The sequence below is a fragment of the Macaca fascicularis genome, chromosome 20, assembly GCF_037993035.2.
Source record: "Macaca fascicularis isolate 582-1 chromosome 20, T2T-MFA8v1.1".
NCBI lineage: Eukaryota > Metazoa > Chordata > Mammalia > Primates > Cercopithecidae > Macaca > Macaca fascicularis.
This window is the reverse complement of record NC_088394.1, coordinates 65350565-65365845: the sequence shown is the minus strand read 5'-3', so window position 1 is coordinate 65365845 and position 15281 is coordinate 65350565. Positions and strand designations below refer to the sequence as shown.

Sequence of the window (15281 nt, the reverse complement as noted above, 5' to 3'; positions counted from 1 at the left end):
TCACGACTGTAATACCAGCACTTTGGGAGGCCAAGGCAGGCAGATTGCCTGAGCTCAGGAGTTCGAGACAAGCCTGGGCAACACAGTGAAACCCCATCTCTGCTAAAATACAAAAAATTAGCTGGGCATGGTAGTGGGTGCCTGTAATCCCAGCTACTCAGGAGGCTGAGGCAGGAGAATAGCTTGAACCCGGGAGGTGGAGGTTGCAATGAGCCAAGATCAGACCACTGCACTCCAGCCTGGGTGACAGAGCGAGACTCCGTCTAAAAAAAAAAAAGAAAAAAAAGATACTTTCTCTTAATTCCCTAGAGCTCAATTCCAAAGAAAACAACATATGGAAAGATAAAAATCAGAGGCCGGGCGCGGTGGCTCACTCCTGTAATCCCAGCACTTTGGGAGGCCAAGGCAGGTGGACTGTCTGAGATCAGGAGTTTGAGGCCAGCCTGGCCAACATAGTGACATCCCGACTCTACCAAAAATACAAAAAATTTAGCCGGGCATGGGGGCGGGCGCCTGTAATCCCAGCTACTCGGGACGCTGAGGCAGGGGAACTGCTTGAACTAGGGAGGTGGAAGTTGCAGTGAGCCAAGATCCAGCCTGGGTGACAGAGCAAGACTCTGTCTCAAATAAATAAATAAATAAATAAATAAATAAATAAAATATATTAAAAAATCAGAAAGACCAACTTGGGCTAGTTACTGAACCTGAGAAAAAATTAAAGAAACACCAACTGCTGGATCTGTCGTTTCAGTGTTAAAGTAATAAGCTGAGGGAACTTACTGTAGTCTACAGTAGGTAACTTTACCTTAATTTCTATGTCTAAGAAATGAAAAGCATGCTTGCTGAACCATATAGGCACATTGAAAAGAAGGAACTGATACTCTTTTAAACATTTAGGAAATTCTGGTATAAAGTAGTGCCAGCTTAAAAATGTGTACTGCCAAATAATGAACTGAAATTTACATTATGTGAAATAAATAGAAAATTAGCAGCCGGGCATGGTGGCTCACGCCTGTAATCCCAGCACTTTGGGAGGCTGAGATGGGCAGATCACCTGAGGTCAGGAGTTTGAGACCAGCCTGGCCAACATGGTGAAACCCCATCTCTACTAAAATATACAAAAATTAGCCACGCATGGTGGCACATGCCTATAATGTCAGCTACTCAGGAGGCTGAGGCAGGAGAATCGCTTGAACCCAGGAGTCAGAGATTGCAGTGAGCCAAGATCGTGCCACTGCACTCCAGCCTGGATGACAAAGTGAGACTTCCTCTCAAAAAAAAAAAAAAAGAAAAAAGAAAATTAGCAGATTATTACTCTTTATGAAAATTTAGAACTGTGTTTGGGTACTTTTATGTGATTACTCATCCAGTGAGTTATGGTAGAAAAATAGTTAAGGGATCAACACTATGACTGTTCTGTATTAGTTAATGCTCACCAAGAACAATCTATATTTCAAAAGTAACCTTTAGAAAACTGCTAAAATATTTTAAATATACATTGAACAAATTCTTTATAAAGCAATCTATTGAATATTGTTTTGTGTTTTTTTTTTTTTTTTGAGACGGAGTCTCGCTCTGTAGCCCAGGCTGGAGTGCAGTGGCCGGATCTCAGCTCACTGCAAGCTCCGCCTCCCGGGTTTACGCCATTCTCCGGCCTCAGCCTCCCCCCGAGTAGCTGGGACTACAGGCACCCGCCACCTCGCCCGGCTAGTTTTTTGCATTTCTTAGTAGAGACGGGGTTTCACCGTGTTCGCCAGGATGGTCTCGATCTCCTGACCTTGTGATCCGCCCGTCTCGGCCTCCCAAAGTGCTGGGATTACAGGCTTGAGCCACCGCGCCCGGCCTGTTTTGTGTTTTAATCAAAGTTCTTGCAAAGATGAATTTTAAAAGTCAAATAAATAAATAAATAACATGTATACTCTGCTGTGAACACATATCTTTTAAAATGGAAAAAAAAAGCAATTAGGAGTGTTTTTCATGGTAGGCTACAAATTCACAAACCGCCAATGACCAGGGAGTGAGTTTTCTTTACATTATTTTCTGAAGACAGTTTTTGTTGCCTAAAGGCACTATCATCAGATTCTATGCCACTTGTCAAAAAGATAAGCAATTTACAAGTACACTAGCATTTCTGCTTTGAAGCTCTTTTGTCACAGTTTCTAAGCCCTTTATAATTCCAAATACTTTAAGTTGTCATATTTCGTATTACAAATATTCATTTTCATTTGAATTCTGGTTGGTCTATACTTTCTTAAATAAACATTTATTGAGCACCTACTATATGCCAAATACTGTGCTAGGCACTGGTATTGGAGATACAGTGATGAAAAAAGTGTATCATCTAGCTACTTCCAGGCCTACCTACTAGTCTATCCATCTTTTATATGCTGTCAAAGTTTTATGGTAACAGCAAAATAGGACAAAAGTTCTAGAAAATAGAAGACATAAAATAAGAGTTGTGAACAGCCAAAAGGCTTAAGAAAAGTCTGTATTTGAAAGTTCATATTACTCAGAGGAAAACCTTTAGATATCAAGTTTTAAGCTATTTGCTTTTTATTTAGACACAGTTCTGATGAGCTCTTTATTTGATTTCCTATTATATACCTACGTATATTAAGAGGTAGCTTGGTTCCAGAATTTAGAGGGTCTTGAACAGCAGGTTAAGTCTGAATATTAATTGGTAACTTTTTTTTTTTTTTTTTTTTGAGATGGAGTCTTGCTCTTTGCCCAGGCTGAAGTGCAGTGGCACAATCTCGGCTCACGGAAACCTCTGCCTCCCGGGTTCAAGCAATTCTCCTGCTTCAGCCTCCCAAGTAGCTGGGATTACAGGCACACACCACCAAGCCTGGCTAATTTTTGTATTTTTAGTAGAGACAGGGTTTCACCATGTTGGCCAGGCTGGTCTTGAACTCCTGACCTCAAGTGATCCGCCCACTTAGGTCTCCCAAAGTGCTGGGATTACAGGCGTGAGCCACTGCGCCTGGCCTTAATTGGTAACTATTAATAACATAGAATCACTTAGGATTCTCAATAGGAGGGCAACATGATCAAAACAATCAACTTAAAAAATAATTTTATGAGACATTTGTACACCCATGTTTATAGCAGCATCATTCACAATAGCCAAAAGGTGGAAGCAACCCAAATGTCCATCAATGGATGAATGGATAAACAAAATGTAGTATATACATATAATGGCATTATTCACCCCTTAATAAGGAAGAAATCCTAACACATGTTACAACACACATCATTAAGGATATTATACTAAGTAAAATAAGCCAGTCACGAAAAAAGAAATAATGTATGAACCCACTTTTATGAAGTATCTACAGCAGTCAAACTCACAGAAAGTGGAATGGTAGGTGCCAGGAGCTGAAGGAAGGGTGAAATGGGGAGGTTTTTAATGAGTAGAGAATTTTAGTTTTGCAAGAAGAAAAATTTCTGGACATTGGTTGTACAAAAATATGAATATACTTAACACTTCTGACCTGTACACTTAAAAATGATTAAGAAATTTTATGTTATGTGTATTTTACCACAATTTTAAAAAATTAGGTCAAGTACAGTGACTCACGCCTGTAATCTCAACACTTTGGGAGGCTGAGGCGGGGAAATCACTTGAGGCCAGGAGTTTGAGACCAGCATGGGCAACAAAGTGAGACCCCATCTCTACAAAAAAAAAAAATTTTTTTTTTTTTGAGACGGAGTTTCGCTCTTTCGCCCAGGCTGGAGGGCAGTGGCTGATCTCAGCTCACTGCAACCTCCGCCTTCCAGTTTCAAGCAATTCTCCTGCCTCAGCCTCTCCAGTAGCTGGGACTACAGGCGCCCGCCACCATGCCCGGCTAATTTTTGTATTTTTAGTAGAGACGGGGTTTCACTATGTTGGCCAGCCTGGTCTTGAACTCCTGACCTCATGATCCGACCGCCTCAGCCTCCCAAAGTGCTGGGATTACAGGCATGAGCCACTGCGCCCGGCCCCCACTCAATTTTTTTTTTTTTTTTTTTTTTTTGAGACAGAGTTTACCTTTTGTTGCCCGGGCTGGAGTGCAATGGCGCAGTCTCAGCTCACTGCAACCTCCACCTCCTGGGTTCAAGCGATTCTCCTGCCTCAGCCTCCCAAGCAGCTGGGATTACAGGCATGTGCCACCACGCCCGGCTAGTTTTTGTATCTTTAGTAGAGACGGGAATTCACCATGTTGGTCAGGCTGGTCTGAAATTCCTGACCTCAGGTGATCCACGTGCCTTAGCCGCCCAAACTGCTGGGATTATAGCCATGAACCATCGTGCCTGGCCCCCACATGCTTTTTTTTTTTTTTTTTTTTTTTGAGATGGAGTCTCGCTCTTTCACTCAGGCTGGAGTCGCCTGCCAGCAGGCCTCCCGGGTTCACGCCATTCTGCCTCAGGCTCCCGAGTCGCCTGCCAGCAGGCCTCGCTAATATTTAGTAGAGACGGGGTTTCACCATGCTGGCCAGGATGGTCGCGATCTCCCTGACCTCGTGATCCGCCTGCCTCGACCTCCCAAAGTGCTGAGATTACTGGCGTGAGCCACCGCGCCAGGCCGGGGTATTTTTTTTAAAAGCATAATCTTACAAATCCAAGGAGAACAGGAGAGGAGTCACTACAACAGAATTTTGGAGGCTAGTAAACAGAGGAGTTAAATGACTTAGCTGACTTAAGAAAACTGGAAAGAGCGAAATCCCAGCCAATCCATGTTGGAGAATCCCTAAGAGGCTGGGGAAGCGGTGGTACCAGTTACCTCTGGAAGTGGGAGTAAAGCATGCAGCTCTACTCTGCGTGGTATGGTTGAAAGCCTGTCAGCATTCCCCATACCCAGTGGCCAGTGACTGCCCCACCCTCATTCTAGCAAAAGATTCAGAATTACCCTCATCCCACGAAACTGGGTGGGGGACGCAATGATGTTCTTATTTCAGATCGTATATCAGGCTATTTTCTAGAGGGACTATTTATTTCCATCGAGTTGCTTTGGCACTGTAACCAGTGTAACATCTTTTAAGCATATGCTAAAAGTTCAGCCCCAAAACCTTGACCAGAAATTTCCTTCACTCCTCCTACTGACCTACTTAGCACTACAGATAGGAATCAGTTCATCCTTCTTGAGGCACAGAATGTTCACCTTCTGAAAGTCTTTACACATGATACAGTTCCTAGGACAATCTCTCAGACATTTCTCCTTTGACACAGTCTAACTTCTGAAAATCCTGATGTCTCAGATCCTAGTTATTAAAAACTGGAAGAATGGAAAATAAATCTGTTTTAAAATAAAACTAAGCCTGATTAAACACAAGTAGATACCGGGACCACTGGGCTGAAAAAATATGAGAATAGACAGTAAGTTATTTCCCACTGACAGTTAACCAGTTTTTTTTGTTTTTTTGGTTTTTTTTTTTTTGAGACGGAGTCTTACTCTGTCGCCCAGGCTGGAGTGCAATAGCACCATCTCGGCTCACTGCAAGCTCCGCCTCCCGGGTTCACGCCATTCTGCTGCCTCAGCCTCCCTAGTAGCTGGGACAACAGGCGCCCACTACTATGCCCAGCTTATTTTTTGTATTTTTAGTAGAGACGGGGTTTCACTGTGTTAGTCAGGGTGGTCTCAATCTCCTGACCTCGTGATCTGCCCGCCTCGACCTCCCAAAGTGCTGGGATTACAGGCTTGAGCCACGGTGCTCAGTCAGTTAACCAGTTTTTTATGAAAAGAAAAATTTTGCAATTTTTCTTGAAAAGGGATTGTGAAATAGAAAATTAAATTAGAAGAAACAGAAAAGAAGTTCCAAAATAGGACTGATGAGTCTAGGATCCAAAAGAGTCCACCTTTGAAGAAACCATTAAAACTGACAAAGGGGACAAAGTAATTTGTAAAGGCTACTGCTATTTTAAAAGAAAATTCCAATGAAAACTTTGCTAATAAAAATATGGAGGCAGTCTGCCAGTAATCATTTGGGTCCACAAGGGAGAAGAGGAGACAGCTATAATGTCTGAAGTTTTGGCCTCTTGTCAAACCACTGAGGATTTTCTGAGAAATGCAATTAAGATTTTGATCAGATGAATCAAATCAATGTTTAGGTACACAGGATTCTGTAAGTCTAGCTTACTTCTCCTGTTTAGCAAAGTCTTTAATATAACTTAAGTGTTCAACTTAGTAATAATCATATAATTTTATACATTATAAAGGCAAAATTTACCTTTTACGTGGAAAATAGCCAATGTGAAGATGAGTGAGGCACTGTGAACCAATGCAAAGAACATGGATTTACATTTCCAAAAGGAGTATTTGAGAACACCTTGTTCTTCCTAAACTTCATACTGCCTACAATACTGATTGCTAAGGAAGGGGCTCATGTTCTCTCCTTGGACTTCATCATTATTTATTAAGTGTTTGCTTTTCAAAATGAAATACTTATAATTACCAGATGCATCAAATGAGGTCTTGAAAACTCAAGGTAGAGGAAGGGAGTAAAATTCTTCTTCCCCTGTACTTACTCATTCTGATCATTAGCACTTTTTACTTTTTCTCAGCTCTATGGAACCAAATCAAAGTAGTAAAGCAGAAAAAAAAGGCATTTCCCTCTAATATCAAACACATTTTTGGTTTAGAAAGTGAAGGCTTTAGATACGAATGAAGGATGAGCCACAAAAAGATTCCACTATGTACCCACCAGAAAGGTAAATATTAAAAAGACTGATAACATCAATTTTGGTGAGGATGTGAAACAATGAAAACTCTCATATAATGGCAGGAACATAAAATGGCACAAAATAGCACAATTACTTTGGAAGGAAGTCTGGCAGTTTAGCTTATTTTATTTTTTTTATTTTTAGTAGACATGGGGTTTCGCCATGTTGGCCAGGCTGGTCTCAAACGCCTGACCTCAGGTGATCTACCACTCTCGACCTCCCAAAGTACTGGGATTACAGGCATGAGCCACTGTGCCCAGCCTGGCAGTTTGTTGCTGTTGTTATTGTTGTTTTTGAGACGGAGTTTCACTCTTGTTGCCCAGGCTGGAGTGTAAGTAATGGTGCGATCTCAGCTCACGGTAACCTCCGCCTACCGGGTTCAAGCGGTTCTCCTCCCTCAGTCTCCCGAGTAGCTGGGATTACAGGCATGAGCCACCATGTCCAGCTAATTTTGTATTTTTAGTAGAGATGGGGTTTCTCCATGTTGGTCAGGCTGGTCTCGAACTCCTGACCTCAGGTGATCTGCCTGCCTCAGCCTCCCAAAGTGCTGGGATTACAGGCATGAGCCACCACGCCTGGACTAGTTGTTTTTTTTTTTTTTTTAAGCTAAATATGCACCTATCCTTTGACCCAGCAATTCCACTCCTACAAATTTACCCCACAGAAATGAAAAAGTTTCTGAGGCCTTTAAACCAGAAGAAGAAGAAGAAAAAAAAGGAAAGTACAAAAATATTCAGTGACTTTATTAATACTAACTCTATACTGGAAATTGCTCAAGTGACCATCAATAAAAAACAGATAAACAAATGGATATTTCCTTTAACAGAGCTGAGATAAATTTAAGGACCAATGAGCTCCAAGTTATTTTATTATTTTATTTTTATTTTTATTTCTTTTTGAGACAGAATCTTACTCTGTCACCTGGAGTGTCCAGGCTGGAGTGCAGTGGCACAATCTCGGCTCACTGCAACCTCCGCCTCCCAGGTTCAAGTGATTCTTATGCCTCAGCATCTTGAGTAGCTGGGATTACAGGTGTGTGCCACCATGCCTGGGCAATTTTTTGTTATTTTTAGTAGAGACAGGGTCACAAACTCCTGGCCTCAAGTGATCTGCCTGCCTTGGTCTCCCAAAGTGCTGAGATTACAGTCACGAGCCCCCTGCCGCAAGTTATTTTATAGATTATTATTTATTCTCATTCTAAAGTATATAGTTGAGCAGATATTACGACCATTCTACAGACAGAGAAAACAGGCGGCCAGAGAAATTAAGGAACTTATTTAAGGTCACAAGGACACTAACAATGCCTATAATAATAACTTGAGAACTTACTGATTCTATAATTACTGTCTTATTTAATCCTCCTATAATCTTATTTTATACAGGGGAAATGCAAGGCTTGTGGAAAACAAGTAGCCTGACCAACATTACGAAGCCTATCTTCCTAACTTCTATCTTCTCTCATAACTGAGGTCTAATTAGTTAATGGTTCTGTACATTTTTTCTGCCAAGACACACAGATGTTCATATTCCCATAAGTATAGCCGAAATTATGCATATTTTTTGCAAACTCCTTGTAATCTTAATGCTCTTATGTCTAAAAAGCACATGGAAATGCAAGTATAAGTGGTATCATCATAGGAATAACTTTGAATCTCTTCCAATTTATATTTTACAAAAAGCAAATAATGTGCAAATTTTTTTATTTTTAAAAAATTTTTTTTTGAGACACAGTCTTGCAGAGTGCCATAATCTTGGCTCACTGCAACCTCTGCCTCCCGAGTTCAAGCAATTCTCCTATCTCAGCCTCCCAAATAGCTGGGATTACAGGCGTGCACCACCACACCTGGCTAATTTTTGTATTTTTAGTAGAAACGGTGTTTCACTGTGTTGGCCAGGCCGGTCTCAAACTCCTGATGTCAAGTGATCCACCTGCCTTGGCCTCTCAAAGTGCTGGGATTACAGGTGGGAGCCACTGCACCCGGCCAAATTTTGATATCTTAAGTAAAATTAGAACAAGTTGCTTTGAAGCATTAAGACTGAGAATCTCAAAACTAGCGTGGATCTTCTAAGACCTTTCCTTATATAGTAATGCATGGTCAAGTAGACTGATCATTTATTGAAAAGGAAGGTATAATAGCACAACTCTGGTAGCCCCAAACTGCCCTCTCCATTTGGTTCTGAAGACCTACTTCACATGTGACCATCACCAAATGTCTTTAGCGTATAAATATGTCAGAGAATTCAGCCCCCAAGTTTTAACAAAGACCAAGGTTACTGGACTTCAATCCTTAGTGAATGATGAAGTAGCACAACATTTAGCAATACAGCCAAGTCATATCATCTTCTTCCGTCTTTCTTTGCCCACTCCCACAACCCTGGGTTTCTATAGAAATTTTATAACATTTTGCCTTTTTCTTCAATACCCAGCTACATCAGCAGCACTATAGGTACCTATTCTCAGAAATAATTTATTGCCGGGCGTGGTGGCTCATGCCTGTAATCCCAGCACTTTGGAAAACCAAAGTGAGTGGATTGCTGGAATCTAGGAGTTGGGGACCACTCTGGGCAATGTAGCAAAACCCTTTCTCTACAAAAAATACAAATATTAGCTGGGCATAGTGGCATGTACCTGTAGTCCCAGCTACTTGGGAGGCTGAGGCAGGGGAATTACTTGAGCCCAGGAAGCAGAGGTTGCAGTGAGCTGAGACCATGCCATTGTACTCTAGCCTGGGCGATGGGAGTGAAGCCTGTCTCAAAAAAAAAAAAAAAAGAAATGATTTATAACAAAATTGACTCTGTTCTTTTCTCAGCCTGACAGCTAGTTGACAAATGTAGTTGTAATTTGTTTTTCTTTATCACATTGTTTCTCTATTCTATTTAATTCTCTATGGTCCCTAACTTTAAAAAAAAAAAGCCCATAATTAACAGACCAACTGCTCTATATAAATGTATCTCTTTTCTCTCTCTCTCTCTTTTTTTTTTTGGTAGAGATAGGGTCTTGTTATATTGCCCAAGCTAGTCTTAAACTCCTGGCCTCAAGCAATTCTCCTGCCTCAGCCTCCCAAAGTACTGAGATAAGTGTGAGCCGCCACCATGTCTGGCTCAAATGTATCTCATTTATTTTATTTATTTATTTATTTATTTGTTCTTGAGACAGAGTCTTGCTCTGCCACCCAGGCTGGAGTGCAGTGGTGCAATCTCGGCTCACTGCAACTTCTGCCTCCCAGGTTCAAGCAATTCTTCTGCCTCGGCCTTCCAAGTAGCTGGGATTACAGGTGCCTGCCACCACACCTGGCTAAGTTTTGTATTTTTAGTGGAGACAGGGTTTCACCATGTTTGCCAGGCTGGTCTTAAACTCCTGACCTCAAGTGATCCACCTGCCTCGGCCTCCCAAAGTGCTGGGATTCCAGGCGTGAGCCACCTATCCCAGCCCAAATTAAATTCTTACTTTATAAAAAGAATACAAAATTTCTTTAAAGATCAAGCTGTGTTGCACTTAGATGATTCAACATACATACAACCTTCCAGGAATAAACCTATACGTAGCACAAAGTAATTTCTACAATGTCTTGAACTTTTAAAACAAAGCCAAAAATTTAAATATATCAGAATATAATTTTCAAAACGTGTTTACATAGTAGTCAGTTAAGACTTTTCTTGGCCGGGCGCGGTGGCTCAAGCCTGTAATCCCAGCACTTTGGGAGGCCGAGACGGGCGGATCACGAGGTCAGAAGATCGAGACCATCCTGGCTAACACGGTGAAACCCCGTCTCTACTAAAAAATACAAAAAACTAGCCGGGCGAGGTGGCGGGCACCTGTAGTCCCAGGAGGCTGAGGCAGGAGAATGGCATAAACCCAGGAGGCGGAGCTTGCAGTGAGCCGAGATCGCGCCACTGCACTCCATCCTGGGCGACAGAGCGAGACTCCGTCTCAAAAAAAAAATAAAAATAAAAAAAAGACTTTTCTTAAGAGACAGGATATTGTTCTGTCACCCAGGCTACAGTGCAGTGGCACAATCCTAGCTCACTGCAGCCTTGAACTCTTGGGTTCAAGTGATCCTCCCACCTTAGCCTCCCAAGTAGCTAGGACTACAGGTGCACGCCAGTAAGTCTGGCTAATTTTCTTTTTAAATGCCGTAGAGGCAGCGATTCACTATGTTGCCCAAATTGGTCTTAAATTCTAGCTTTAAGCAATTCTCTAACCCTGGCCTCCCAAAGTGCTGGGATTACAGGTGTGAGCCATTGTGCCCAGCAGAGTTAAGACTTTTTAAAAATACTATTTCTTGAGAACCTACTGTATGTGCTTGGCTCTGTGTAAGGGCCTTTACAGGTACCATCTCATTTAATCAGCACACTAAGTATCATTATCCCTTTTTTTACAGATGATGATATGGTGTTGTATAGAAGTGAAGGGACTTGCTCAGAACCTTACTTTGAGCAGGTGACCTAGTTGGGATTCACACCAAGATCTATCCGACTGCAGAGCTCAGTTCATTCCAGCAAACCTTGTAAAATACTACAGAGCAGAAGCTTTGAAGCCTTAAATACCCAAGGAGGCCTTAAAAACCCAAGGAGGCAATTCAGTTTCTTGGTGTCTTCTGTGCTCCATTCCATCCTGATCAGGCACCTGGCTGTGCATTAAGATCAGAGGAGACCATAATAGTGAAAACACATTATAAAAAGTCTGTCCTTAACTATGTCTTTGGGCAAGTTATTTTCATCTTATTTTTTCCCCTAATCTCTAACTTAACATTCGGTCTACCAGTGCCACTTCATGGAGTTAATGAAGACAAAGTTACAGAACACATATGATTATAGAACTAGGAGGGACATCAGAAATCATCCAATCTAATTTTCTCATTTTGCAAATGAGGAAACTGAGGTCAAGGGGAGCTAACTTGCCAGAGTCACACTGCTGGTTGATTCAGCCAAAACCATAATGCAGATCTCTAACTCTATACTACCTACAGTCTAAGGAATTTCCATCTAAGGAGATACTTAAAAATTTCTCTTTAACAAGAATTCTTTCAATTATAAAGTAATACATATAGCCGGGCGCGGTGGCTCACGCCTGTAATCCCAGCACTTTGGGAGGCCGAGACGGGCGGATCACAAGGTCAGGAGATCGAGACCACGGTGAAACCCCGTCTCTACTAAAAATACAAAAAATTAGCTGGGCGCGGTGGTGGGCGCCTGTAGTCCCAGCTACTCAGGAGGCTGAGGCAGGAGAATGGCGTGAACCCGGGAGGCGGAGCTTGCAGTGAGCCGAGATCGCGCCACTGCACTCCAGCCTGGGCGACAGAGCGAGACTCCGTCTCAAAAAAAAATAAATAAAATAAAAATAAAGTAATACATATTCATAGTGAAAAAAGTAATAACAACATTATGGAAAGATATAAAAGGAAGAGAAGATGCCCCCTCTTTCTTTCTCTCCCTTAATCTTATTTGACACCTTAGGGGTAAAGCCATTAACTGTTTCTTGTGTGCCTGTCCAAAATTTTTTCTACACATATACATGTATATATGTAGAATAACTTAAAATGTGGAACCCCAAAAATGCATCTCTCACCTTAGACTGATGTTTTCCTCTGTATAATTAAGTTAACAGAGTCATATAATACTGCAACATGTCCTTAAGTTTGTAAAGCTGTAGGTATGATGATCTTGTTAGGTACACCTCACCTGTTTTCCAGATCCGGCATGCTTAGGTTTCTAGCAGCAAAGCACATTTTGAGAGGGATGATCTTCCTGTCTTTGGTGCTGTTCTGGTGTTTTGGCGAACCAGAGTCCTCACTGCCACTAAAGCTTGGTGACTGGGGGGCTGCACCTTCCCACGGCAGATCTGATACTAATGATGGCTTCTTGATATATGGTGTTACTTCTCGGATGAACTTGACTATGAACAAAAAAATCAAAGAAGGTGGTTAGTAATTTTGCTTCCTATAATAAATGATAACTAAAGTATTCACATACATGCTATATCTATAACAAAGTGGGGGAAATGGCTGGGCGCGGTAGCTCACACCTGTAATCCCAGCACTTTGGGAGGCCAAGACAGGTGGATCACTTGAGGTCGGGAGTTCGAGGCCAGCCTGGTCAACATGGTGAAACCCCATCTCTACCAAAAATACAAAAAATTAGGTGGGCGTGGTGGCACACGCCTGTAGTCCCAACTACTCAGGAAGCTGAGGCAGAAGAATCGCTTGAACCCAGGAGGCAGTGGTTGCAGTGAGCCGAGATTGTGCCATTGTACTCCAGTCAGGGCGACAGAGCAAGACTCTGCCTCAAAAACAAACAAAGAAAAAGTGGGGGAAAAAAAGTAAGTTAAAGAGCCATGAATCCGCTGGAGATAGATTCAAAGTCAGACCCATCTAGGCTTTAGACGACTCAACCTTTAGAAACTTCTCCATACTTCTACCCATTGGTTCCCTGTCTTCTCAAGTCATATAAAACAAACTTAATCTCTCTTTTACATGAGAACTCTATAATTATCTGAAGACAGATTTTTCTCTTCTCTCTCCTCCCCATATTAAGCCAAGTATTTCTATTTCCATTCAATTCAATCAACTTTTATTAGCTACCTATCAAGTGTTGGGAATTAGGCTAGCTAGTAAGGACACGAGGGCAAATGAGCCATGGATTCTATCCCTCAAGGAATGCCCAGCCTTGCAGGGGAGACAGCTATGTAAACAGGTCATTACAGTTCTTAAAATCATTACAGTTCTTAAAAGTGCAAAAATAAAGCATATTCAAGATAAGGTATGATCTAATAAGCACAAAGCCAACTCAACTGATCCCGCTTGCTTGTTCAAAATACTCTGTTTCCATTAATGTAGCCCCAAATGAAAATCAAGCTTTTAGTAAATAGAAAGCTTTTTTAAGTTCAATTTTAAAACTCATGAAACTTCTTTTACTTCAGTCATGACTACAATTACTATCACTTGAGGCATGGTGTTCTTGTTTCAAAAACTAGACAAACTGGCTGGGCACAGTGGTACACAGAGTTTCTCCTGTGAATAAGTAAAATATGCACATAAAACAAAACTCAAGAGGTATAAAAGGTTTTATAATAAAAGTCCAGATTTCTAGCTACCCTGTCTCCATTCCTGGAGGCAACCATTCAAAGAGATGCCTGGTATGCCAAGCATGTATGAAAGTAAACACATACACGTGCATGTATATCTGATCATACATATGGTAGTATATTATGCTTACTGTGCTGTGCCTTGATTTTCTTTATTTAATAAGGTTGATGATAGTCTTTTATTGGCCTAATAGTTGATAGCTAATTCTACAGCATGATGTGGTCATAGAGATGCCTTTGTAATCAAGAAGACCTGTTTCAAAACCTAACTGTGCTTCTACTCAAAGCTATGTGACCACCCTTAACTGTTCTGAGGTCCTCATCTACAAAATGAGAGTAACACTAAGCAAATAAAAATTTCAGGCACATACTAAACATTCAATAAATACAGTAGCTACCTTTCTTTTTCCTTCCCTAAATTACAAAGTTAGAGAAGAGTTAAAAAATGTTAATGGTAATCAGTAGAAGAGTTAAAGTTATTTTCTTAAACATTATTTAAAAATATTTACTAGGCTGGGCGCGGTGGCTCACGCCTGTAATCCCAGCACTTTGGGAGGCCGAGGTGGGCAGATCACAAGGTCAGGAGATCGAGACCATCCTGGCCAACATGGTGAAACCCTGTTTCTACTAAAAAAAAAACAAAAAATACAAAAAATTAGCCAGGTGTAGTGGTGGACACCTGCAGTCCCAGCTACTCCAGAGGCTGAGGCAGGAGAATGGCGTGAACCCGGGAGGCAGAGCTTGCAGTGAGCCGAGAACGCGCCACTGCACTCCAGGCCTGGGCGACAGAGTGAGACTCCATCTCAAAAAAAACACACACACACACACACACAAAGATTTACTGAAATTAGGTATAATAATAGAAAATATAACAATTCCAATGCTAGCATTTAGATGTAGTATATCTCTGTGCTGTTTGTGCATAGTTATAATACATGTGCTTCTGGGTAAAGTAAAAGCTAGCTGCCTCAGGTCACCAAGGAGATTTTTTTTACCCTAGAAAAATCAGCAGGAGTGCAGTCAGTATATCCCTCGAGCAGCTGACTCAGGCATTTCAACACATGCTTTTTAGCTTTATGCTTTGAAGAACTTTGGCAGAAATTCCTAAGGTTTCCAGGTACTGCAAATGGCAGAGGCATGCTTTTTGAACATTTAAGGCAGTACACTACTGGGCTACCAACTGGAGGAAATTAAAGACATTCTAAATGAATCACTGAATAATATAGTGGTTAGAAAAGAACCCTCAATGATCTACTCAGAAGTTCATTCAATCACACAGTAGCATCACTGAACTGATTACTATACACGTCCTAAAACAAAAACAGACATATGCATACAATTTATGTATTGCCTTATTAACAGAGCAATGAATTTTATCTGAGGTGATGGCAATGCAGTCCATACCCCCATCTAATGAGCCATCCATAATGGCAGAAGAGCTGTGGATGGACATCTGTTTCTAATGTACCTGAAGTTTGGGAATGGCGAAAAGTTAACAGTC

The 15281-nt window shown here is 41.5% G+C and overlaps 1 protein-coding gene across 15 annotated transcripts in view; it reads right to left on the bottom strand.

The window, feature by feature from the left end:
* The window catches only part of SNTB2 (syntrophin beta 2), a 116445-nt gene that overhangs the window by 45224 nt on the left and 55940 nt on the right, over positions 1-15281 (bottom strand). For 13 of the 15 annotated variants that reach the window (XR_012429097.1, XR_012429099.1, XR_012429104.1 and 10 more), the window contains one exon: positions 12379-12592. Coding sequence is in view for 5 of the 15 variants with exons in the window: in XM_074027506.1 (XP_073883607.1) it covers positions 12379-12592 (214 nt within the window). In the remaining 10 variants the exon portion in view is untranslated. Of the gene's footprint in view, positions 1-3321; positions 3376-6203; positions 6245-12378; positions 12593-15281 lie in introns of those variants that run through there. The other 2 variants (XM_074027507.1, XM_074027508.1) reach the window with 2 other exon arrangements.